This window comes from Urocitellus parryii, chromosome 3 (assembly GCF_045843805.1).
Source record: "Urocitellus parryii isolate mUroPar1 chromosome 3, mUroPar1.hap1, whole genome shotgun sequence".
Lineage (NCBI taxonomy): Eukaryota > Metazoa > Chordata > Mammalia > Rodentia > Sciuridae > Urocitellus > Urocitellus parryii.
The window spans coordinates 209,800,957-209,826,642 of NC_135533.1; the positions used below are offsets into that span (position 1 = coordinate 209,800,957).

The 25,686-nt window shown below is 60.5% G+C and overlaps 1 protein-coding gene across 1 annotated transcript in view; it reads left to right on the forward strand.

The window, feature by feature from the left end:
- Window positions 1–25,686, forward strand: part of LOC113190371 (voltage-dependent P/Q-type calcium channel subunit alpha-1A) — a gene marked incomplete at its 5' end in the record, with an annotated part of 137,110 nt that overhangs the window by 51,734 nt on the left and 59,690 nt on the right. The window contains 16 exon segments of the mRNA XM_077796545.1: window positions 504–544; window positions 2,276–2,379; window positions 3,452–3,549; window positions 3,552–3,566; window positions 5,358–5,414; window positions 5,523–5,525; window positions 6,246–6,335; window positions 10,684–10,893; window positions 14,269–14,381; window positions 16,372–16,484; window positions 16,568–16,699; window positions 17,001–17,073; window positions 18,209–18,326; window positions 18,574–18,653; window positions 21,964–22,070; window positions 23,625–24,428. Of these exon segments, the coding sequence (XP_077652671.1) occupies window positions 504–544; window positions 2,276–2,379; window positions 3,452–3,549; window positions 3,552–3,566; window positions 5,358–5,414; window positions 5,523–5,525; window positions 6,246–6,335; window positions 10,684–10,893; window positions 14,269–14,381; window positions 16,372–16,484; window positions 16,568–16,699; window positions 17,001–17,073; window positions 18,209–18,326; window positions 18,574–18,653; window positions 21,964–22,070; window positions 23,625–24,428 (2,158 nt within the window).

A 25,686-nucleotide genomic window follows, 5' to 3' on the forward strand; every position in this document is an offset into this window, starting at 1 on the left:
CTGGCCTTGAACTCGTGATCCTCCTGCCTCAGCCTCCCAAGCCTCTGGGACGACAGGCTGGGCCCCCAGAAAAGATGGACCTTCTTAACATCTGTTTTGCGAGGCGGGGAGGGACCCCAGGGCCCGGCAGGGGCTGCACCCCAGCCCGTCCCCATCTCCCCCTCGGCCCTGGCACTGCCGTGGTCTCCCCCAACTCGAGCTCTGTCCCCAGGACCCCACGTGCTCTCCTTCGTCTGATCTGGTGGCTCCCGGGCCTCGGGTGGAGCCTGCAGGTGGCTCCTGTCACTAATCGCCACGTCCCCGAGGCCCGACCTTCCTTCCTTCCCAAGACAGAGTTAACTAACACAAGACCATTCTAAGATCAGGACAATAAACACACAGGAAACTGCGCGGCCGTGAAGAGTGACAACCCACAGGCGCAGGCGCGGGTGTGGCCGGCCCCACGGAAGCAGAAACTTCTCAGGCCCAGAAGGCGCCCCCCACCCCTTCACCTCCTCCCCCAGGGACTCTCCTCGGGGCTTTGAGCCGCACCTTCGTCCACCTGGTGGGGGTTGGTTTGCTGGCCTCCCCCTGGTACCAGTTGGCCTCGAACCCCAGCAGCCCTCCTGCCTCGGCCTCCCCGGCTGAGCCTGCAGACGAGCGCCCCACACCTCACTTCCCCAGACTGCACGGTGGGACGTCAGTTACCCCAGAGCCTCACTGAAACCTGGTGGTGCCAGTCTTTCTTATTTTAGGTTTTCTTCTGCAGCATTTGTACATATTTTTAAAGGTGGGCTTTTAAAGCCACACTGGAGACCTACACTCTGCAGGTGCCACAGGGTGATGAACCACTGGAAGGTTCCACCTTCCCTGATGGCTCAATCCAATGCTTCCCAGCACAGAGGTTAAGTCCATGGGGTCAGGGGAGGGCACCTGCCTGGTTCCAACATCGTCACTGACCAGCTCTCTGACTCTGCCTAGGATTTTGTCTTTCCAAGACTTAGTTTTCTCAGTTACAAAATGGGCAAGAGAACCAGGCACACGCTAGAAATCCCAGCAGGAGAATCACAAGTTCAAAACCAGCCTCAGTGACTTAGGCCCTAAGCAACTCAGCGAGACCCCGTCTCTTCATAAAATTTAAAGAAGGGACTGGGGATGTGGCTCAGTGGTTAAGTATCTCTGGGTTCAATCCCTGATATCAAAAATCAATTGATTAATTAAATGGGTAAGGTGATAACATAGGTACATCATTAAGATTAAATAGGGGCTGGGGATAGAGCTCAGTTGGTAGAGTGCTTGCCTCGCATGCACAGGGCCCTGGGTTCAATCCCCAGCACCACCAAAAAGTATACATACATGTGTATATATATATAATAGTGAAGTGAATCCCCATAGGTAATGCGCTTAAAAGAGCACCCAGCACCTAGGAAATATAAGGGCTCCATTGATGTGCTCGCCTTGCCCCCCCACCTCTTCCCCTCCTCCTCTCCCCCTTCCCCCCCTCTCCCCTGCTTCCCCCCTCTCTCCCCTCCCCCACCCTCCCTCTCCCCTCCCCCCACCCCTCACTCCTTCTCCCCCTCCCTCCTCCCCCTCCCTCCCTCTCCCCCCTCCCCCGCCCTCTCCCTCCCCCCTCCCTCTCCCCTCCCCCTCCCCCACCCCTCACTCCTTCTCCCCCTCCCTCCCTCTCCCCCCTCCCCCGCCCTCTCCCTCCCCCCTCCCTCTCCCCCTCCCCTCCCTCTCCCCCCTCCCCCGCCCTCTCCCTCCCCCCTCCCTCTCCCCCTCCCCTCCCTCTCCCCCTCCCCCGCCCTCTCCCTCCCCCCCTCCCTCTCCCCCCTCCCCTCTCCCTCCCCCCTCCCCCGCCCTCTCCCTCCCCCTCCTCCCTCCCTCTCCTCCTGTCTTCTGTTCTGTTGGGGATCGTTCTATTTCTAGATTCCTTGCCCCTTGAGGATTCAGCCGCTTCTCTGGGAGGTTTTTGTGGCTGACGTTGAGGCTGCAGGAGGGAGGAGAGGGGCCCTGGAGGAAGAGGCCCGTGGCCCCGCCGTCTGGCTTGGTGACTTCTGCAGGCCACCAGACCCCGCAGTCACACACCTCCCGTGGGGGACACGGCCCTGACTGTGGGGCAGCAGGGCTTCCTCCTCTTGCTCCGGCCTCCGTCTGGGTGACCCTCGTGAGTTCCCCGGGTTCCTCCCGAGCCTGGGGAGGGAGCCGCGGCCCTGAGGGCTCCTCTGCGTCCTCCTGACCCTCGGGGCCGGGGACCTGCACCTGCGCTCCCTCACCTGCTCCTCCTCTTGCACAGAGCAACGACGCCTCAGGGAACACCTGGAACTGGCTGTACTTCATCCCCCTCATCATCATCGGCTCCTTCTTCATGCTGAACCTCGTGCTGGGCGTGCTGTCGGGGTGAGTCCCCCACCTCCTCCTGTGCCCACCTCCTGTCCCCAGGGCACACCAGCCTCCCCACAGCTCGCCAGCCTTCCCCAGATCTCCAGCCTCCCCACAGCTCCCAGCCTCCCCCAGATCTCCAGCCTCCCCACAGCTCCCAGCCTCCGTTCCCACCCACCAGGTAACAGCACGCCCTGGCTCTTCCCGGGGGGTCTTCAGACCGTCCTTGGCAAGCCACACGCAGCAGCGGGCTGTGCCCCGCGAGGGGCAGGGTGAGGGCCACAGGAGCCTCCCTGCCTGGGATTCACACTTTTCACCAAAAAATAAATAAATGAATAATAATTTGGGTTCCTCTTCTCCCATTTTCCAAACATAATATCATCAGAGACGATCAGAAAGTTTTTTCCTAGCCAGGGAAGTGGCTCTCGCCTGTCATCCCAGCAGCTCGGGAGGCTGGCCGGAGGTCCGTGAGTTCAAAGCCAGCCTCAGCCTTGGCAAGGCGCTGAGCAACTCAGGGAGACTCTGTCTCTAAGTAAAATACAAAAATTTATTTTCCTGCCATAAAGAGGCTCTGAATCCCATTTTTTTGGCTTGATTATAATTGGACTTTGGATTTCTTGCCATAAGAAGTCCAAGGACTGGTGTGGTGGCCCCGTGGTGCCGTCGGCAACCCCAGCCTCCTCCATCTCTCCTCACGGACACCCTCCTGGAAGCTGCCCCCGCCTCCCCCCTTGCGGCCTCTCTGCTCAGAACAGGAGGAGGGGGTCAGGAAGCGGCAGGGCCTGCCAGGGGAGGAGGCTGCCGCGGGAGGCCTCAGCCTGGGTCCCCTGGCCCGACTCGGGGGCTGGCCGGAGCTCTCGGCCAGGGAGGTGGAGGGGACGGGCACGGAGCAAAGCACGCTTTGCTTTCTCTGGGGCTGGCGCAGCTGCTGGGATGGGGAAGGCCTGCAGGGACCCCCAGCCCATGGGACTCCATGTCCTCCCAGGAGACTGAGTGGGCGACAAGTGCCCCCCAGAGAACCCCCGAGCACACACACAGACGCCCCCAGAACCCCCCCCCCACCTCAGCCCCTGATCCCGTGCTCCTGCAGAGAGTTCGCCAAAGAGAGGGAACGGGTGGAGAACCGGAGGGCGTTCCTGAAGCTCAGGCGGCAGCAGCAGATTGAGCGCGAGCTCAACGGGTACATGGAGTGATCTCCAAAGCAGGTGAGAGCCAGGGCTGCAAGTCCCAGCCACCCAGGGCCAGGCGTGCCGCGTGGAGAGGGCCAGGGAGGGATCCCGTGGGAGGAGAGATGTGAGTCGGCATCCCAGACCCTGGCAGCAAGAATCTAGAGTAGGACATTGAGCCTCGGGGATATGACATTGCCTGATCGTTAAGTTCCAAATCAGATCTTGGAGCCAGGCACGTGGTGCCCGCCTGTAATCCCAGCAACGCGGGAGGCTGAGGCAGGAGGATCACAAATTTGAGGCCAGCCTTAGCAACATAGTGAGGGTCTCAAAATAGAAAATAAAAAGGGCATTCCAGCCGTGCCACCCCCTGACACTCCGTGTCACCTCCCTGTGCTGCAGTTTTCCTGATGGTTAAGTGCAGTTGTCCCTTGGTTTCCCAGGGGATGGGTCCAGGACCCCCCACAGACACCCAGATCTTCAGTCCCACATAGAAAATGGCCCAGTGTTTGACCGAACCTGTGCGCACGGGTGACTCGTGACACCTGCTGCAGCCGAGTGCTGCAGTGTTTGGGGATAATGACAAGGAAAGGCTTGCCCGTGTTTGGGACAAAGACCTTTTCTGGGTACTTCTGGTCCACCCCTGGTGGAGCCCTGGACGCACAGCATGTGCCTGTGGAGGGCTCCCGACCCCCTCAAGGAGCTTCAGCCAGACATCAGGGCTGGGCGCTTAGGAAGCTCGGCACCTGGCACACAGTAGGCGGCTTGTTCTGCCACCAGCAGACACTTAGGGGCACCTGCCGCGTGGCAGGCTCCGTGCCAGGCACCGAGGGGGTGGGCGCCAGACAAACCCAGTCCCTGCCCTCGGGTCGGAATGCTAGAGAGAACATGAAGACAGGCTCCTCTTGTTGGGAGCCACCACACGCGGGAGCAGGAAGGGAGCAGAGAAGAGCTGGAGTCAGGGTGTCAGGGAAGGTCTGGAGGAAGTGGCATCTGGCCGAGGCCTGAAGGAGAGGACAACAGATGTGGGGGGTGGGAGTTCAGCTCCAGCAGAGCAAGGGCAGAAGCCAGGCGTAGTGGGAGTGGCCAGGAAGCCAGCGGGACTGGAGTGAGTAGAAGGGGAGAGGAGGGGGGGACAGGGAAGTGACAGGAGCCAGTGTAAGCAGGAGCTTGTAGGCGGAGGTGGGGCTGCCCGGGAGTGTGAGAGGGGGAATAAGGTTGGTGTATTCATTACTATGACAAAATACCCGAGGCAGGATAACTGTATAAAGAAGAGGTTTCTTTAGCTCACCATCCTGGAGGTTCAAAGTCACGGTGCCAGGATCGGCTCAGCACTGAGGACTTTATGGAATCATGAGCATGCAAAGGGAGAGGAGTCCCTTTGTCAAACAGGAAGCCAGAGAGGGGCACTCTTATAACACTTGCACGTGCAACAGTTCAGTTGTCCCTGGAGAACTACCTTGATTCCTTCCAAAGACACGCCCCGTATGGCCTAAACCCTTAAGGGACCCACCACTGCCCAAGCCATGGACCAAACACCGGGCACAGGATCCCTGGGACCCGGCACATCCGAGGCCAGAGCTGGGCGCGAACTGAGGAAGGAGGGGCCAGAGACAGAGGGCGGGGCCAGAGACAGAGGGCGGGGCCAGAGACAGAGGGCGGGGCCAGAGACAGAGGGCGGGGCCAGAGACAGAGGGCGGGGCCAGAGAGAGGGAGCTCCAGGTGCCCGGGAGCCAGGGGCCAGCCGGGGTGGCCCAGGGAACCCTGCTCCCAGGGCGGGCGAGCCCGTGCCCAGGAGAGGCGCCGTGACCCTGTGTCCTTCCTCCTTAGAAGAAGTGATCCTGGCGGAGGACGAGGCCGACGTGGAGCAGCGACATCCCTTTGATGGTAACTGCTCTACCCCCGAGCTGGCGGGGGTCCCCGCCGGGAGCAGCCAGGGCTGGGGACGTACCACTGGGTTCCCAGGGGCCGTCAGGGGTGTACTTCGGGGTCCAGGAGGTGCCAGGAGCCAAAGTGAGGCCAGGTCAGGGCAGGAAGGGTCGGGGATGGCGGGAACCTGCCCGAGGGGAGTGTGGGACGTCGCGGCGTCCAGCCTGGCCCCCTTTGCCGTGACCGAGGCCCAGCTCTGGTTCAGGTCGCTGCGTTCCAGCTCCAGCTGGTTGCTCCGGGGTCAGGATCAGGCAGGGCCAGCTGTTGACTGGAAGTCCCTGGGATGCCCAGGAGACAAGGGACTGGGATCCGGCCCTGGGCGGTCATGGAGTGGACCTGGGGCTGCTGGCCTGTGGTCCCTGCTCCTCGGGAGGCTGAGGCAGGAGGTTGGCTTTGGCCCCGGAGTGTGAGGCCCACCTGGGCCACATAAGAGTCCTGGCGATTTTACTCAGGAACAGGACGGGCCATGGGGGGGGGGGGCGTCTAGATCTCCTTATCAAACGTGTGTCGGACTGACTGCCCCCGGGGTGAGCCCCCCAGCACGCTGCAGGCCCACGGCTGGTGGTCCCTGGGTGTCAGTCCCAGGACTCCCAGGAAGCAGGTTTTAGGACTTAAAAATAAGTCGGAGGAGAAAGGGTGGCCAGAGCGCAGGACAGTCCTTGTCCAGACCCCTGAAGCCAGGTGACCCCCTCCCTGGGCCCCGATGGGCACCCTGCCTCGGGTGGTGGTCCGGCGTCCGGAGCAGCCAGGGTCACGCCTGTGTCTCTTGCCATGTTCCCATTGCTGGAGCTCTGCGGAGGGCCACCGTCAAGAAGAGCAAGACGGACCTGCTGCACCCCGAGGAGGCCGAGGACCAGCTGGCCGACATCGCCTCTGTGGGTGAGCCTGCCCCGCCTCCCCCCACCCACCCGGAACCAGGGCGAGGGCCTGGGAACCCTCCGCCTGCTCGGGGTCCCCACCTGCCCCTGCCCGCTGAGCCCGGGCAGGTGCTGTGACCGAGGCAAGGACCATGCAGTCTCCCTGGGTGGATCTAGACAAGGCTCCCGGTGACATCGGCCAGTTCACCATGGTCAAGGGTCCCTTGTCAGATTTTGGAATAGTGACAGAGAGACCCTGAGGAGCTGGGAGCCAGGTCTAAAGGCGGAGCTCAGGCAGGCCTGGTGTGCACTGACGTCATGCATCTCTGAGTGATGCTGTGCAGGAAACCTGTTGCTATTTCGTGGTGTGGAATTTTCCACCTGGGACGTCGCGTCCGTCCTCAAGAGGTTTGAGATCTTCCAGCATTTTGGAAGCTGGATCTGGGGACTAGGGGTGCCCCACTTGTAGCTCTTCAGGAAGAGTTTGGGGGGGCTGCCGTCATTAGGTGCCCAGATGGGAACAAGACACGGAGCTCAGGGCTGGGTGCAGTGGCACACACCTGTCATCCCAGCAGCTGAGGAGGCTGAGGCAGGAGGATCGTGGGTTTAAGGTCAGCCTCAGCAACTTAGCGAGACCCTGTCTCAAAACACAAAATCAAAGGGCCGGAGGCGCAGCTCAGTGGGTGAAAGCGGTCCTGGGCCCCAGCTCCAGTTTCGAAAATAGAACAAAAAATATCCTAACGACCAGGGTTGGTTGAGAGGCGCCCGGGGACGTCTTTTCTTTTCCTCGTGCCCCTCACGTGCTATGGGCTTATTCGTGGGGACTGTGGCTTTTGTCCTTGTGCAGTGAGGGGGAATAGGGTGTGGGGGTTTTAAACATGATTTTTTAAATCCCAATCATGAAGGGAGGCAGAAGAGCCTCCAGGCGGAGGGAGTGGGGCTGGGGGAGGGGAAGGACGGAGGCAGAGGAAATGCAGGATGGAGGGAGGCAGGGGAAGGGGACCCCCTGTGACACGGTGCTGTGCTTCCCCCAGGCTCCACTTGACTGCTCTGTGCCCACCTGTGCACGGGGCTCCCCTCCCTTCTGGGCACGTTCCCTGGGGGAAGGAGCCCTTCAGCTGTCACTCTGAGGGTCACAGACACAGAACACAGGAGGAAACCCGCCAAGGATGCGTGTGCCCACAGTCCCCGCCCAGGCCACCCAGGTGACCCTGTCCATCTCCCAGTCCTAATGGCGCCGGGAAGCTGGCCTTCATTTGCAGTTTTAGTTTCTGTCCGAAGCCTGTGTCTCCTCGTGGGGATGGACTGGCCGAGGGGAGCCTGGGGACCCCCCCGAGTGTGCTCGGTCACATCCGTCCCCGTCAGCCTGGTGGCTCCCATTGGAAACGCAGTTTGTTTTCTTCTCATGGGCAAAGAAGGTTCTGCCGCTGCCCCACACCCTGGGCTGGATGCCAGGCTCTTCCCGCGGCCCAGCCAGGACCTCCCTTCCGTCCTTCCTCGGCTGATCTGGGAGAGAGGAAAAGGAGGGGGGCAGACGGCAGTCTCATCTGGTGCCGTTGTGACGTAGCATTTGGCATGATCTGAATAGACTTTCAGTAAGAGTCCACACTCCTTGACCTTCCATCTATACTTCAAGACCGTTTCTTCACACGTGCCAAAGATCATGTCCCAGCTTCTTCTCAACATCGTTGTTTCTGATGATCAAAAAGTAAAAACCAAGGCTTGGGATGTAGCTCAGTGGTAGAGCACTTGTCTAGCATGGGCAAGGCCCAGGTTCAGTGCCTAGCGTGGAAGGAAGAAAGGAAGGAAGGAAAAGGAAAAACACAGAAACAGCCCACCATGCTCTGCAGTGGGGGAATGGGTAAAGAAATCATGGTAGATCCATTCAGTGGAATATTCGACAGTTAGAAAAAGCACAGTTGCTGCCAGCACAGAAAGATGTATTCTGAGATACATCAAGTTGCACAACACTAGGTACAATATGATCCCGTTTTTAAAAAAACAACATTTGGAAATGTTAAAGGTATAGAAATCAGGGGATTGTAGGGGTTTGTCACTTCCTACATGACATTTTCTGGGGTGTGTGAATTAGTCACCTGTATTATTTTTGAAATCAGGGGAGAAAGGTCACCTCAGAGCAGAAATAATTGTAAGAAATGTGACAAGAAATCTCGTGGATGTATAGGGCAGGGAAGAATTTGGCAGAAAACCAAAGGAAGCTTCTTGCAGGAATTGTTTTAAAGTAGGGTTCAAAGCCAGGTGCCAGGGCACACACTATAGACCCAGAACTCGGGAGGCTGAGGCAGGAGGATCTCTTGAGTTCAGGAGCTGGAGACCAGTCTCTGTCTCAAGAAAATAAGAAGAATAAAAACTAAAGTAGACTAGGTTTCATTTGAGGATGAAACCTCAAACTTGAGCCATCCCCTGGGGCCACTCTAACCAACTGCCACAGACTCAGTGGCTTAAGCAACAGAAATGTATCGTCTCATGGCTCTGGAGGCTGCGCGTCTGAGATCAGGGTGTGGACAGAGCTGTGCCTCCTGAGCCCCCTGGGCACCTTCTCCCTGTGTCCCCCGTGGTCTTGCTGATCTCTTGTAAGCACATGAGTCCTGCTGGTTGGGACCACCCCAGTGGCCTCTTTTTACTTCAGTCATTTCTTTGAGGACCCTGTTGGGATCTCACACGAGTTCTGGAAGACACCATTCAAACCATGAGACAGGGAGGTCGTCTGGGTTCGTTTTCTGTTACTATAATGAATTCCCTGAGGCTGGGAACTTATTTTTTTAAAGAGGTTTGTTTAGCTCAGGTTTCGGAAGCTGCAGATACACCACATGGTGCCAGCTCCAGTGAGTGGCCCCTGGGCTGCCTCCTACTGTGGCCGGTGGCATCCTGTTGGGAGTGTGGACGGGAGGGAAGGATCATGGGAGAAGGAAACCAGGGAGGAATGGAAGCCTCAGGCCCATTCCTCACAACAAGCTCAGGGCCCCAGGGGAGCCAGATCCAGTCCCTCTGAGGGTGGCTCCGGGTCCTCCCACAAGGCCCCGCCTCTTAAAGGTCCCTCCAGCTAAAACATGGCCATCCTGGGGACCAAGTGTCCAACTCGAGAATCCCCGGGGGACTCACAGCACCCCCGCTCAGCCCTCCGCAGGGACGGTCCAGAAAGCCACGAGAGCCCTGGGTGGCACACACCCGTAGTGTCCCGTGCTCGGAGGCTGAGGCAGGAGGATCTCAAGCCTGAGGCCAGCCTGGGCAACGGAGAGAGAGTCCGTTTCAGAACTATGACTTTACAAAAGGCTTCGGAAGGTGGCTCGGAGGTGGAGCAGGAGCTGTTCAGCCCCTGGGGGGAGGCAGAGGGTCCGAGGGAGTGGAGGCTGCACTGGGGGAGGCTGCGCCCTGAGCCAAGCAGCCCCAGGCAGACTGTGGAGGGGGACCAGAGAGGCCAGGAGACGAGTCTCCACCCACACAGCCCTGGCCAGCTGCCCAGCCCCCCACTCCCTGGAGGACGTCCTCCTCAGGGGCACAGGCCCAGCTCCCCGCCCTCCCTCTCTCCATCCACCAGATGGCCTCCCCTGAAACACCGCCTCCGGGCCCAGGCGTCCCTTTGTCGCCCCCTCCTGGGCTCCTGGCTGCCACCTCCGCCTCCCCCCTCGGTGCCTCCCCGACACCAGAGGGCCCCGGTGAACACCTGAGCCGTGTCGGCTCCTCCAAGAACCTCCCTGGGCTCCCCAGGCCTTGCCAGGCCCGTCACCTCCCTGGCTCACCTCCTCCCTCAGCCACTCCTTCCAGTGACACCAAACACGTCAGGCATGCACGTGCCGCCCCAGGACTTTTGCACCAGCTCTTTCCACTACCTCAGCCACAGAGGTGACTCAGGCCAACACCCCAGTCGCCCCGCCACTCACCGCGCCTTGCTGTGGGTTTTCTGGTCACTCCCCCACACTAGGGTGTCCCAGGGGCAGGATAGGTCCTCAGTAGACGCTCCAGAGCACACACGTGTGCAGGTGGAAGTCGCACCCGGCTCGTCCCCGGTGACCACTTCTGAAGTGAAAGGTCCCAAGAACACGGGGACCCTCCCCCTCAGCTGGAGGCCTTCCAAGCTGGCACGGGATCCTGGGCAGGGGCTCTGGACGGCCACAGGCATCAGACACAGCTCCGAGAGGCCACAGGCTCTTGTTGGAGAGAGCCCTGGGCCTGCCTGTTGTCAGCCTGTCCCCGCTGGTGACCTCCAGTGCCACCATCTCAGGGGGTCTCAGGGGCGTGGCTTTCTCCGCTAAGCTGAGCCCGGGGTCAGAGTGGTTCCCGGAGGGCTGCGCTGGCCACGCCCCTCCCCAGAAATGCCTGCCTGACCCCCTGCCTTCTCTCCCTGGCAGGGTCCCCCTTCGCCCGAGCCAGCATCAAAAGTGCCAAGCTAGAGAACTCGACCTTCTTCCACAAGAAGGAACGGAGGATGCGCTTCTACATCCGCCGCATGGTCAAAACTCAGGCCTTCTACTGGACTGTGCTCAGTCTGGTCGCCCTCAACACCCTGTGCGTCGCTATCGTTCACTACAACCAGCCCGAGTGGCTCTCCGACTTCCTCTGTGAGTACCGCCCGCTCCCCATCCCTTCCTCGGGCCCTTCCTGTCCTCCTCCCTGGGAGCCAGTGTCTTTTTCCGGTTCTCTCCAGCTGCGGCTGGCCGATGCTGTGTCAGTCTGTTTTCTGTTACTACAACAAAGTGCCCTCGGCAGCTGACTTTATGAAGAGGAAAGGTTTATTGAGCTCACAGTTTAGGAGGCTGGAGCAGGTGGCACCTGTGTCCGTGGGGAACTGATGGGGTGGGGAGGTGGCAGTGACAGGTGTGTGGGAGCAAGTGGTCATTCTGCAGCCAGAAGCAGAGAGCAAGGGCACCTGGGATCCCAGGCCCTTGAGAGCACGCCCACAGTTGGCCGAGGGACCGCCCACAAGGGCCCACCTTTTAAAGGCCCCTGCCACCTCCCAATGCCATCTCACGGGCCCAAGCCTCTAACCCCCTGAGCCTTTCAGGGGACACTGTGTCCAGGCCACAGCACAGCCCGCCTGCTCCAGGCCCACGGCTGTCAACTGGACTCCAGGCAGAGTTGTGGGTGCTGGGGGAGGGAGTGGGGGACAGAGGGAGGCAGCAATGGGGTAGAGACAGAAGCTCACATGGAACTTCCCGGCCTCTCTGGGAACAGTGAAGCCATTGTCCTGTTTCTCCTGTTTGTGTCCAGCTCTCGGCCCCCTCTGCCCACGCCTTTGGCTCCTTGGCCACCTCCTCTCCCGCCCCCTGGGCCTCCCCTCCAAGGACCATGAGAGCACCTTGCCCTCCGTGGGTCCTGTACCCTCAGGCCTGGTCCTCCTCCCTCCGCCTGGTTCCAGGAAAAGTGTGAGACGGGGTCAAAGCTGGGGGCTGGCCGGGGTGGGGAGAAGCCGTAGAGATAGGGATCATCCCGCCAGGACTTAAAAAGTAAAGAGCTCTGAGGAATCAACAAGAGGCGTGCCAGGCACACGAAGGGCAGGTACCCATCGGGGGCCCTGAGTGGGGCTCCCCAAGACCACGCCACCCACCGGCCACCCTCCTCGGTGTCTCTCAGCTGGCCTGATTTATTCGCCCGTCACCCTCTTGTCCTGGTTCAGGACAGACGTGGGACACCTGCCACAGAGACAGTCGAGTCTTTGACCTAGAAAGGCCGAGAGCCTAGCCGAGGTCACCGTCTCCTTGAAGCCCTCGTGGTTCCCAGTCATGACTGACCCCCCAGGACACCCCTCGGGGCCAGTTCTCTTTCCAAGAGTCCTGACCTAGTTCCAACCTTAGTAATTGTGTTTGTTCCCCCCGGAGTCTCTTATAAATGAGGACTCTACTTCCTGTTATAACCTCCTCTGATGGTCTATTTTTAATCCCCTGTCCTCCCTACTAATCACCTGGCAGTCCGTCCTGGTTTAGGAACAGAGGATTGGGCTTCCTGTCTGTAAAGATCCTTAAATTATCCCCATTTTCCTGTTGAAATAACTGAGAAACCGAGAGGTTCAGTCACTTGTCCAAGGTCCCACAGCTAGGAAGTGATGAAGCCAGGATTTGAACCCAGGCAACTAGGCTTCAGGGTCCAAGCTGTGTCTGATAATAGATCCCGACCCTGAACACCAGGTGACCTGAATGCTGCATGCCTTCCCTGCCCCTAAGTCACCATGTGACCTTGGGCCAGTCATAACCACCATCCATATCCACCAAGTGTCTTTAAACACACGACACCCTCTTCTTTATGTGTCACCAAGAAAGACAACAATCTGCCATCTACACTAGACCTGCTGATTTTAGAAACCTCTCCACTTCAGAGATGTCAAAGTCTGAATAAAACTGGGTCTCAGAATCAATGAAGTCTTTAGGTTCCCTGGGTCTCCGACTCATCGGTTCTCCGTGGAACTTAGATCTGATGGTCCAGAAAGTTCTTCCAGACCCCCCCAGTGCTGTGGAGAGGAGTTCCCTCAGGCCGTGGGCAGGGCTCGCTGTGTGTTCCACGGTAACCAGGAAACCAGCATCCCAGGGGCACTCGTCCACTTCCACTGGGTCTCGGAAGGGACCTGAGGTTACAGACAGGTTTCCTTTTCTGCCTTTTGATCCTAGAGACCTCAATCACACTGTCACCCCTTAGAGTCCTACAAATAAAGGGAAATTTCAGTGAAAAATAAGCGTGAGGGACCCCGACAATCCACCCCAACCACCTACTAAAAGCAAGATTAGTAAATACTCTCGACCATTGTCTGAGCTCATGTGTGCTGCTGTAACAAAATACCCGAGGTTGGGTCATTTAATAAAGATAGAAATTCATTTTCTCACAGTTCTGGAGACTGGGAAGTCCAAGACCAAGGTGCTGACAGGTTGGGTTGCCTGGTGGGGCTGCCCTCTGCTTCCAGGAAGGCACCTTGAACATTGGGCCCCTGGAGAGGGAGGAGCCTGGAGTCTTCACATGGCAGAAGGCAGAAAGGCAAGAGAGATGAACTGACCCATTGAACCCTTTCACAGGAGCATCTGATCCCGTTTACCGGGGCTCCATGTGACAGCGGCCAGCCCCTGTGGGCCCGCCTCTTACCTTGGTTCCTTGGGGATTGAGTTTCAACATGCGTTTGGAAGGGGACACACACCTTCCACCCGTAGCAGCCGTCAAATGATGAGCCGCATGGCCATGGTGGGAAACTCTCAGAAGCGTGTTTGGGTCTCCATCTTCCCTTTCTCTAGGCGGACTCCCCCTCAGAACCCCTCCTCCTCCCTCCCTCTTGGTTAGGTGAGGACCCTGAGCAGCCCCCCAGCCCCAGCCTCAGCTTCCGACCCCACCAAGAAATCCCCCTCAGAACAGGACCGGGATGGGCCCTTGCTTTGCTGATCCACCTTTACCCGTCCCGGAGGCCTTGGCATTCCTAAATCTAAGAACAGGAGTCTTTGTCTTGATCCAGACTTTTAGATGAGCAGCTAGATGGGATTTCCAGAGGGTGCCCGAGGAGCCGTGCCTGCCCCGGGTGGCCCAGTGCCGCATCCAGTCCCGACGTCAAGTCAAAACCCCGTTGTGATTTCCATTTCTTCCTCTTCCTTGGGAGCTCAGTCAGGCCAAAGTGGACGGAGCGTGATTCTTAGATAAGACCCAGCGGCCTTATGGGTCCACGCCAGGCCCCTGGCGGTTGGTTAATTATCCTGTGAGCTTTTCGAAGTGGGGACATAGAAGTGCACCGAGCTCCTGGGGAACCACTCGTCAACACAAAAGCGGGGGCCTTGGCTGCATCCAGCCCTTCTCTGCAAACCAGAGCAGAGGTACCGCTGGAGAGCAGCTGGACTCCCTCTGAGATCAGCTGGGGGGGCCCGTCTTCTCCTCTCCTTTTCCAGAAGGGAGACGGGGCTCTAGAGAACAAGCCCTGGCCGGCCTTCACCCCAGCTGAGCGCCTCTCCGTTTCCTCCTTCTCCCTCCAGACTATGCAGAATTCATTTTCTTAGGACTCTTTATGTCCGAAATGTTTATAAAAATGTACGGGCTTGGCACGCGGCCTTACTTCCACTCCTCCTTCAACTGCTTCGACTGCGGGGTAAGTGCTCGGCTTCTGTGGGGCCCCTGCGTGCGCTCTTGTCTCTAATGACCATACCTGGAGACCTTGGTCAGCGGGCAGAGGGAGGGTCACTCTGCGTGTGAAAGACTGAGATGGACGCAGAAGCAATCACACGAGCCCAGAACTCCCAGCCTCGGTCACCAGGGGGAATTATAGACCGCCTTTGGAAAACAGACGGGTGACCCAGCGAGTCCTCCATGAAGGATTCTTCTTAGAGGAACTCACACAGGTGCCTGGGAGACACCAACAAGAATGTCCCTGCAGCTGGGAACAAAATTAGGGTCTTTCAACCTGATCAGCTCTCTGCCACTGTAACAAAATGCCTTAGGCAGTTCACTTATGAAGAGCAAAGGTTTACAGTGGCCCACAGCTTCGGAGGCTCCAGTCCATGATCAGTTGACTCTGTGGCTTTGGGGCCTGGGGAGGCAGCTCATGGTGCCGGGAGCACGTGCTGGAGCAAGGCGATTCCCTCCAAGGTCCAGAAGCTGAGGGGCAGGGGAGGGGTGAGGCAGGCCCCCAGTGACCTAAAGACTTTCATTAGGCCCCGCCTCTTAAAGGTGCCACCCCCTCCCAATGGCACCACCAGGCCTTGAACAGATGGGCCTTTGGAGGACCTTTAAGATCCCGACTGTAGCAGCGTTAGTGTCAAATAGTGGGTGTGCCTTCCCCAGGACGCCCCAAATCCTGCACCCAGTTCCAGTATTCTCAAGCAGCCTTAATAATTCTTAATAATTCTGAATCCAGTACTGATTTCTGCCCTATTATAGGAAACTATGGTGTTGGAGGAAAAAACAAAATATATACAAACAAAACTACCTACATAAATGACCCAAATGTTTTGGGAATAAAACAAATTTCTTTCTGTTAAAAGAGAGAGAGAGAGAGAGAGAGAGTGAGTGAGTGAGTCTCGGGTTGAAGGTGTCCTAGGGGTAAAACACTTCTCCAGCGAGTGTGAGGACTTGAAAGGAAACAAAGAATGTCCAAAGTAGCTCTGTTCGTGACAAGCCTGGCCCCAAGTGTCCCTCTGTAGTCGAGTGGAGAAGTTAAACGGTCACATCACTCACAGACAGTCCCTGACTTATGGTGGTGTGACGGCAATGATTCAACTTATGATGGTTTGGTTTATGATTTTCAACCTCACGACGATGCAAAAGTGACACTCAGTAGAAACCACACTTCAAATTTTGATCTATTCTCCAGCTGGTGACAGGCCAGTGTGCTCTCACAAGGGTGGACGGCAGCAGCAACTGTAGCTCCCAGGCAGCCCCATGATTACAAGAGGAAGCAACAGATACCCTACAGCTGCTGTGTTGCTAAGCTAGGGATTCAAGAGGCAAGGTGTATTAAATTTCAGCTGGGCACAGTCGAGCATACCTGTAATCCTAGCAATTTGGGAGACTGAGGCAGGAGGATTGCAAGTTCAAGGCCAGCCTCAGCAACTAACAAAGTCCTACTCAAAATAAAAATATAAAAGGGCTGGGGATGTGGCTTGTGACTAAATGCCCAGCTTAATCCTGGTACCAAAAAAAAAATGTGTTTTCTATGGCCCCAAGGAGCTACATTACCAGGTTGATCTTATGCGATAGGAATTTCACATCAGTTCTTTAAAAGGACGAGGAGGTGATTAGAGCGCAGGATGATGGTTGTGCCCCGGGGTCTCTGGAAGCTTCCGGGTGCTGCCCGGTCCTACTAGTAGCAGTAGCGGGTGGGTGTTTCGGGAGTCCTCAGGTCGGTGTGGCCTTTATTGTTGCGGTGCTGGGGACGGAAGCAGCACCCTGCAGGCTGGGCCAGAGCCGCACCCCAGCCTTCCCACCTCCCATCCACGTAAAAGGGGAAGAGAGGGCGGCCAGGGACCCCCAGCCCACTTGCCCTCGGGGTTCAGAGCTGGGTGTCTGCGAATCGGCCGGGGATGTGAGCGCCTGCGGGAGCCCCAGGGTCCCCGGCGCTGAGCCCTCGTTCCGGCTTCCAGGTCATCATCGGGAGCATCTTCGAGGTCATCTGGGCCGTCATCAAACCCGGCACGTCATTTGGAATCAGCGTGTTGCGAGCTCTCAGGTTACTACGTATTTTCAAAGTCACCAAGTAAGTCTTGGGGACTCCAGGGGCCTTCCTCCAGGGCGGGGCCAGGGTCTTGGCTGGCGCTGACCCCTCCCCGCCATGGGCAGGTACTGGGCGTCGCTCCGGAACCTGGTGGTCTCCCTGCTCAACTCCATGAAGTCCATCATCAGCCTGCTCTTCCTGCTCTTCCTCTTCATCGTCGTCTTCGCCCTCCTGGGCATGCAGCTCTTCGGCGGCCAGTGAGTGCTCAGCATCCCCGGCAAGTCCCTGGGGTCCCCGCTGCAGGGCGTCCCGCCGAAGGGCGCTGCTGCCCTCTTGGCACCCCGACGCCGCCGGGCATCACCCAGGAGGTCGGGACTGTGGGTACCGCCTGTCCTGGGGCGTTGCCTTGGAAACCAGATGCTGACCCGGCATCCGGGTGGGCGGGGCTGTGGGTACCGCCCATCCCGGGGAGAGGGGGTGTTGCCTTGGAAACCAGACTCTGACCGAACCCTCTGGTGGCCGGGTGGGGCTCACGGGAAACTCCTGTTGTCCCCACAGGTTCAATTTCGATGAAGGGACGCCGCCCACCAACTTTGACACCTTTCCGGCAGCAATAATGACCGTGTTTCAGGTATGACCTTGGCGGGGCGGGGCGACACCTCTTAGTGTCGGATTGGGGCACTTGGACGGCCTCCGAGGGGGTTCCCTGGGACCCCCAGGCCTTTCCCAGTGGATTCTTTCTCTGGGAGGGACGGCGAGTGTGTAGAGAGGGGATCCTTCCTTCCCTCTCCCACAGAGGCAGCCTCTAAATGAGGCCCAGACAGGGTTTGGAGAGGGCTGTGCCCTGCCGGGAAGTGCTGAGCCCTGGCACGGGTTTCTTGGCACCGGGCACCCGCGGGTGTCTCTAGCTGAGGTCCCACCTGGGGGCCTGCAGTACAGTGCAGGGGGCGGACCCCAGGGCCATGTCCTGCCTCCGAGCTGCACCTGGCACCCCCACTCAGCACCACGCACCGCACGGAGGGATCTAGGGGGATGTTAAAGCTGGTCTTGCGGGTTGCAGTGGCCAAGCCCATCATCCCAGCAGCTCAGGAGGCTGAGGCAGGAGGATTGAGAGTTCGATGCCAGCCTCAGCAGATTAGCGACACCCTGAGCGACTCAGCGAGACCCTGTCTCTATATGAAAAATAGAGAGAGGCCGGGATGTGGCTCCGAAGCTAAGCAGCCCTAGGTTCAATGCCTGGTATAAAAAATGTGTGGCCACGTCTGCTGAGCCGCAGCGCCTGGGCGGCGTCCATCTGTGTCTCCCAGTCCAGAGGCTGCGGGGTGTGGCCAGGGCGTGGCCGGGGCGTGCTCCTGGCGAGGCTGTGACTTGCAGATGCCCCCACAGCTACCACCACTCATGGTAGCTGAGCCCACGTCCCTCTTTCTCCTCTTGCGAGGGCTCATGACCCCACCCGGCCCCAGTGACACCCCCCAGTTCCTTCTGCCAGCACCACACGGGGACAGGGGCTTCCACCGAGGAACCCGGGCGGACACAGTTCAGCTGGGGCGAATCCCCTTCCCACGGGGGAAGACCCTGGTGGCCGGGCGTGTGGCCCCGCCAGGCTCCTCGGTCCCGGAGCCGCGCGTGGGCCCTGGCGCTCTCGGAGCCACGGAGCTGGTCTGCCGGCGGGGCGGGACAGTGGCCTCGGGACTGTGGCCTGGGGTCGTGGCCTCGCCCGCTGCTGAGGCCGCCTTTGCCCTCCGCCCTCCGCCCTCCGGCTGCAGATCCTGACGGGCGAGGACTGGAACGAGGTCATGTACGACGGCATCAAGTCGCAGGGCGGCGTGCAGGGCGGCATGGTGTTCTCCATCTACTTCATCGTGCTCACGCTCTTCGGGAACTGTATCCTGGGGCGGGGCGGCAGGGCGGGGCTGGGAGGGTCCGGGGGCGGGGAGGATCCGGGGGCGGGGCTGGGGCGGGGCTGGAGGCGGGGGAGGTGTGGGGGAGGGTGGGGCGGGGGGGGAGGTGAGGGAGGGTGGGGGAGGGTCAGGGTGCTGAGGGCGGAGGGGCGGGGCGGGGCGAGGTTGGGCGCCTGGAGCCTGGTCCCCGTGCTGTCCCTCCTCGGCCGCTTTCCCTGACTCGGCGGCAGACACCCTCCTGAATGTGTTCTTGGCCATCGCCGTGGACAACCTGGCCAACGCCCAGGAGCTCACCAAGGTCTGTGGGGACGTGTGTCTGGCAGAGGCACCACCTGTGGGCGGCAGAGCGGGAGGGACCTAGGGACCTGGTCACCAGGCAGGAGAGCCAGCCTCCCGCTCCTCCCGGGGCGCTGAGCCTCCACCAGCCGGTTCCGCAGCAGAGCGCAGACAGGCCCGCGGCCAGGAGGCTGCAGGAAGCAGATGGCCAGCGCCACCCGGGACCGGTGAAGGGACCAGGCAGGGCTCCCAAGGAAGGGGGCCGTGCCAGGCCCCGGGCACCATCACCGCCCAGAACAGTCGAGGAGCTGGAGCTGAGGGAAAGGGGCTCCCATAGATCCCATGGCCTTAGGGGACCCAGAGCTGTGGCCAGCACAGATGGTGGCCAGTAAGCAGCTCCCGCCTCTCTCCCCCACTGGCCTCCTGCTGGACCTGCTAGTGGCCACTTGCAAGCCACCGTGGAGGCTGAGGGTATGGTAAACAGATCAGCTAGCAAGTAGCCTGCACAGGACCCTGGAGCTCCACTGGGTCCCCCGTGTGTGGGAGCTGGCAGGGGACACTCTCTGGACTTGTGAGGATAGCAGTGACCACGTGATGCTCGTGGAACCAGCTACTGTAGCCTCCCTCGAGTGGAGGAGGAAACTGAGGCTCAGGCAGGACCACTGGCCCCAGGGCAGGATCTCAGCAGCCACAGCCGAGAATCACACGACCCACATCAAGCGCTCTGCTAAGCTCCCGGCACACAGTGAGCCTTCAGGGAAGGCAGCCTCCCCTGGCTGGCACGGGAGGCTGGGACGTGAGCCTCCCAGCACGTGACGAAAATCAAAATACCAACAACCACAGAAAACGTTAAGGCCCTTCTGTGCTGGGGGTGAGGTCCTTCTCTGAGTTGCCCACGGGAGAGGACACAGGGCACACACACGCCTGTCATCCCAGGTACTTGGGAGGCTGCGGCAGGAGGATCCTAAGTTTGAGGCCAGCCTCAGGAACTTAGCAAGGCCCTCTCTCAAAATAAAAAGGGGGTGTAGCTCAGGAGGAGGGCAGCGCCCGGGTTCAACCCACAGCACACCCAGAGCAGGGAGGGTTGTGTCTACTTCACAGATGAAGAAACTGAGTCCCCCAGAGGTGACGTGACTTTGCCACACACTAGGACCTGAAAGAGCAGAGGCCCTTCCGATATCACAGAAGAGGAAACAGGGCCAGAGAGAAATGGGGGGTCGGGGGAGAACCTCACACCAGTGCTGACTCGCGCTTAAATCACCCAGATAAAAATCGGTGACACATGCCCCTGAGGGCAACCTTGGACTCCTTGAAAGTCCAGTGAACCTCAGGTGGACCCAGGAAGGCCCCACTGCTTTCAGTAACACAGTTCATGTCCCTGGAATGACCCATGAGCAGGGCTTCCAAAAACAGTTGTACAGGTTGCACACTGCACAAGGAAACCAGAGCACAGGCGAGGCTGGAGTCCGCCCTGCCTCTCCATGGGGGGGGTGCATCAGCCCAGGAGAAGGAACCACCCAGGAGGACGGGTCTGTTGGGAACGCAAGAGCTGGCCACAGGTCCAAACTAGGCCTGAGGGGGAACAAAGCTCAGTGGCCCGTGCAGGGTCTTCCAGCCCGGAGCCTCCCTCCGCCCAGGGCCGTCCCCAGGGCGTGAGGTGTTCAGGACACGGAACCAAACCAAACTGAGCAGACCCTGCCAACCCTCCATCTGTCAGCCCGGCGGGAGGGAAGGAGGGAGGGTTTCCAGGCCCCACCTCTGACAGGGAGGAGCAGAAGTCCCCACTGTCCCCAGGAGCCCGGCCACCTGGAGCCGGTCCAGCCCTGAGCTCATCCCAGAGCCCCTGCTCAGGGGCCAGCATCCAGGAGAGGGGACGGGAGGCAGGGAGGCAGGGAGGCCTGAGCCTCCGCGGCCCCCCTTCCCTTCCGTTTCTCCATCAGGGGTTCCTGGGCACCCGTGAGCGCGGTGCCCGCGGGGCCTCAGCGTGTCCCCACGGAAACCTCGGGAGGCAAGTTCTCTGAGCCCCACTTCGTCACTCATTCAGTGAGCACATATTGAGCACCTACTGTGAGCAAAGCCCTGGTCTAGAGCCAGGAACACAGCAGCGGACACAACAGGCCAGAAACCCAGCCCTTTTGGAGCAGGAATTGGAGCTGGGGAGACCCACGAGAAACAGATCAGTGCACAGAGATGCGCGGCTTGTCCGATGGTGCGAAGCGCTAAGGGGAAAAGTGAAGTAGGAAAGTGAGCGAGAGTTGGGATTTTAGATGAGGAATGTGAGGCACAGAGAGGCTTAGAGATTCCCCCAAGGCACACAGCAATTAGTAGCAAAGCTGGGATTTGAACCCAGGCCACCGGGATCTGGAACCCGTGCTGTTGGCCACTGTGTTTTGGCTGCGTGCACTTGAACTCACTCACCTGGGAGCTTGTTGGGAGCACAGGTTCCGAGGCCGAGACCTGGTTCTGTGGAAACTCCCAGGGCCTAGGGATCTATATTTTGGAGCAGTCAGGTGCCCAGTTCCAAGGAAAGCTGGGCACGGAGGTGCTTGCTTGTTCCTTGCCTCAGGTTCAGGGTGAAGGAGGCGCGTCTCAGCCGCCTGCCGTCCTGAACAGGGTTTGTTTCTGGACGTTGGTTTTTCTCTGTCTTTGTTCGAGGGGGCCTGGGGGGGCACCGAGGACTGAACCCAGGGGCCCTCGACCACAGAGCCACCTCCCCGGCCCTACTTCGTATTTTACTTAGAGACAGGGTCTCACTGAGTTGCTCAGCGCCTCACTTTTTGCTGAGGCTGGCTTGGAACTCCCGATCCTCCTGCCTCAGCCTCCGGCCGCGGGGACCAGGGACGTGCACCTCACAGCTGAGCCCCCTGTGACAGCTGAAGGGTCGAAAGTCCCAAAGCGCCCCTTCCTGTGTGTACTCCAGCACGCCTGCATCCTGCTCCTCTCTGACCTGGCCATCAGGCAGCTGGACAGTGGCCGCAACCCCGGCTCAGGGCAGTGGGGGCCCAAGCCCGCTTCTGGGGCTATTGGTGGTGCCCAGCGGAGCCTGGAGAAGCACTTTCCTGCACCGGGCACCGCTCGATGTTCTGGGGATGTGGCCCAGAGTCGACGCGGCTTGGGGACAGGGGCCTGTGAGGCAGGAAAAAGGGCAAGTTCTTCCGCCGGCTGCCCCTGGCTGGGTCAGAAGAGGCTTGGTGGCCCGGGCCGCTGGGCGTGAAGCGGGTCGCCCTTGCCGTGGGGACCCCGGCTCTGCGTGGCCAACCCCCAGGCCAAGCCCCCAGCCTGCTCTTCAGTGCTCAGACACCACCCAGGGTGGGCTTGTGAGCGAGACCTCGTGTTCCCTCCAGGATGAACAAGAGGAGGAGGAAGCCGCCAACCAGAAGCTGGCGCTGCAGAAGGCCAAGGAGGTGGCGGAAGTGAGCCCCCTGTCGGCGGCCAACATGTCCATAGCTGTGTAAGTCCGGGGTGGGCCGTCCCTAACCACGGGGCGGACGTGGCCCGCTCCCACCCGCTCCTCTCACATGGGCTCCGCTGGTATTTAATGAGCACCGACCTCGGCCCAGAACTGCTGGGACTTGGGGACGGCAGCGGCAAGGTTGGAAAGCCCCACTTGGGTAGCTCTCAAGTCAGCGGGCGATGACAAGATCACAGAACTAGAGAAAAAAAGATGGAGAGGGGAGGGCGGAAGTGCAGAGGGTGGTGCTGCTGGGGGCTGCTGAGGATGGCCCCTGGCGTGTGCGGGGGAGGGTGCTCTTTGCCACTGAGTAGCACCCCCAGCCCAGAGCTGTGCTTTCAAACTCACGAAAGGCCTCCCCTGGAAGGTGGCAAGACCTGAGGGAGGTGAGGAAGGAGCCGGGAGGAGGTGTGGGGGAAATGCATCCCAAGCAGAGGGACTGGTATAAGCAAAGGCCCTGAGACAGACTCCTGGTGTGTTCCGGGGATATGAACCAGGCTGGTGTGCCTGGAACCGAGTGAGCAGAAAGGGGACTGTGGAGGGAGAGAGAGGGCAAGGAGGTGACGAGCAGGTCATGCAGGGCCTTGGGGGACACGGGGAGGACTTGGGTTTTGCATCATTGGCAAAGGAGCAGAGGAGGGTCAGGACGTGACTCAAGTGCTCACAGGTGCCCTCTGGCCACTGTGGGGAAACGGACTGTGGAGGTGAGGGAGGGAGGTGGCCCAGCAGGCCAGGTTGAGGGCACCAGCCTGTCCTTGCAAAGGAGATGGGGACTGGCCCAAGATGGGGCCGAGGAGGTGTGGATGTAGCAGGATCCTGGACAGATTCTGAAGGTCCATGGAGCAGACAGTTTGCTGGGGTCGGGAACAAGGCAGTGAGGAACCAGGGACCTTGGATAAAGAGAGCGGAGGACACAGTGCTCGGAGCTGTGCCTCTGCGGGTGGGGTGGGGGACTCAGGGGGTCTCATGCTGCAGAGCGCTGCATTCTGGGACTACGGGGAGGGGGCAGCTTTTCCAAACTAAGAGGTGGTGGCTGCAGGAGGGGAGCCTAGGGAGGCGAATGCGCTGTAGGTGAGGTTAGGAACAGCCTGTGCACAGGGACGGTCCCTATAACACCACCCATGTCCCGCAGCCCTGGGGAGGCTCCGAGGGCCCTGAATGGGACCCCAGCCCCCCGCACTGCCCACCCTGGCTCCCCTGGTTCCTTTCTGTGACCCCAGACTCCTATTCAGGCCACGCAGGCACTGGGGGCTGTGGAACGTGCACAGGCTCATGTCCACCGCCCTGGCCTCCGTGGCCATCTCCGAGGCCATGACGATGCTCAAAGCCACCCCAGAGGTTCCCGCGCTGCCGTTGGCGGCAGAGTAGACAGTAGGGCCCTCGGCCAGGCTGACAGGCCCGCCTCAGGCCCAGGTGCCTGGGAGGTCACCCGGGACACCCGCTGGGCCGCCCCGTCGGGCCAGGCTGAGCGTGCGGACCCGGGTGGGCGCGGCCGCGCCAGGGGAGCCACCGCGGGGCGCGGGTCCTGGGGCGCCGACCGGCCTTGCCTTGCAGGAAGGAGCAGCAGAGGAACCAGAAGGCGGCGCGCTCGGTGTGGGAGCAGCGCACGAGCGAGATGCGCAAGCAGAACCTGCTGGCCAGCCGCGAGGCGCTCTACCCCGGCCTGGACCCCGATGAGCGCTGGAAGGCGTCCTACGCGCGCCACCTGCGGCCCGACGTGAAGACGCACCTGGACCGGCCGCTGGTGGTGGACCCGCAGGAGAACCGCAACAACAACACCAACAAGAGCCGCGCCGCCGAGCCCGCCGTCGAGCCGCGCCTGGGCCCGCCGCGCGCCGACGACCTGCTGCGCAAGCAGGCGCGCTACCACGAGCGCGAGCGCGCGCGCGACCCCGCCGGCCCCGACGCGCGCAGGCCCTGGGCGGGCGGCCAGGAAGAGACGAGCCGCGAGGGCCCCTACGGCCGCGAGTCCGACCACCCGCCCCGCGAGGGTGGCCCCGAGCCGCCCGGCTTCTGGGAGGCCGAGGCCGAGCGGCCCAAGGCCGGGGACGCGCACCGCAGGCACGCGCACCGCCAGGCCGCGCCCAGGGACAGCCGCAGCGGGTCGCCGCGCACCGGCGCCGACGGGGAGCCGCGCAGGCACCGCGTGCACCGCAGGCCCGGGGACGAGGCGGCCGACGACAAGCCCGAGCGCCGGGCGCGCCACCGCGAGGGCAGCCGGCCCGCCCGCGGCGGAGAGGGCGAGGGCGAGGGCCCCGACGGGGGCGAGCGCAGGAGGCGACACCGGCATGGCCCTCCCGCCACCTACGACGCGGACGCGCGGAGGGAAGACAAGGAGCGCCGGCACCGGCGGAGGAAGTAAGTGGGGTTCAGCCGCGTCCCAGCCCTGGCTCACAGAGGGGAGAGGACAGGGGCGAAGGGCAGCGCCCCACAGGCAGCCTGGAGCCCCGGGGACCGTCCACCTGGGCACATCAGGCAGCCCGGGGAGGACCGCACCCACAGGAGAGCTCTCGTCCAGCTCTCCCTGTGCTGCTGCCGGTGGCCCTAAGTGACCTCGCACCTGTCTCCCCACCTGGGAAACAGGCCCAGCGAGTGGAATCGGGCCATGGCCGGGGTTAAACGAGGTGAAGTCCACGGAGCCTGGAAGGGCCCCGGGCCTAGTAAGTGCTCAGTAAAATTAGACCTTTCCCCAGCTCCGAGCCTCGGCCTACCTGTGTGTGCCAGGAGCGTGGGAAGGCTCTCGGGGCCCCAGAGTTGAAGGGGCAGCAGGGTACCAGAGGCTCTTGGGCATGTGCCCAGGCCAGGGCTAACCGGTCAGGGACTGTGTCCTTAAGAGTACTCAAGGTGATTCTTCACAAAGGGGCCCAACAGCTTCAAGGGGGTGTGGACATGGTTCCATTATAAACCAGGGTCCCCTTAGTCCCCCTTATGTGACCAGTAGGGCCCTGGGTTGATTGGCTTAGTGGTGTGGGTCAGTGATTCTGTTTTGTGGTATCCAAATGAGGCCGGCAGTTCTTAAACTTGACCCTGTGTGTGAAAGAGAGAGGGAGAGACTCTCCCCGGAATCTTGTTAAAACTCGGATTCTAATTCAGGACCTGGGCCTCCGGGATTCTGAGATTCTGCCTTTCTGAGCAGTTCCCAGGTGGGGGCAGCGCTGCCCGTCCAGGGACCACACTTGAGCGCAGGGATTCTGGGGACGCAGTGACATGGTTCTGGTGGCTGCGGGGACATGATTGCGCAGGCGCAGGCTGACGACTTGGGGTTTGTGGACACCTCAGAGCCCAGGAAGGGAGGTGCTAACGGCGTGGCGGTGTTCTAGACCGCGGCCGCATCCTGGTGAGGTTCCACAGCAGCAGAGGCCAGGCCTCCTGCACCGTCCAGGGGCTGCAGTTAAAAAAAATGCGGTTCACACTAAAAACACGCAAAGAGTGTTTTCTGAGTTTGGTCAAAACCACGTTGGCTTAAAATGAAAGGTTCTGATGATTACAAGCCGGATTTTCCATTTGTATGAGAGAGGGTAGGGAGTGCCAAGGAGAAAGGACAGCGTCTTCCTGGGTGGGACCCTCCTGCAAAGGGCGGGGCCTTTGGCTCACCTACTCCCCTTCCCCAGATGCC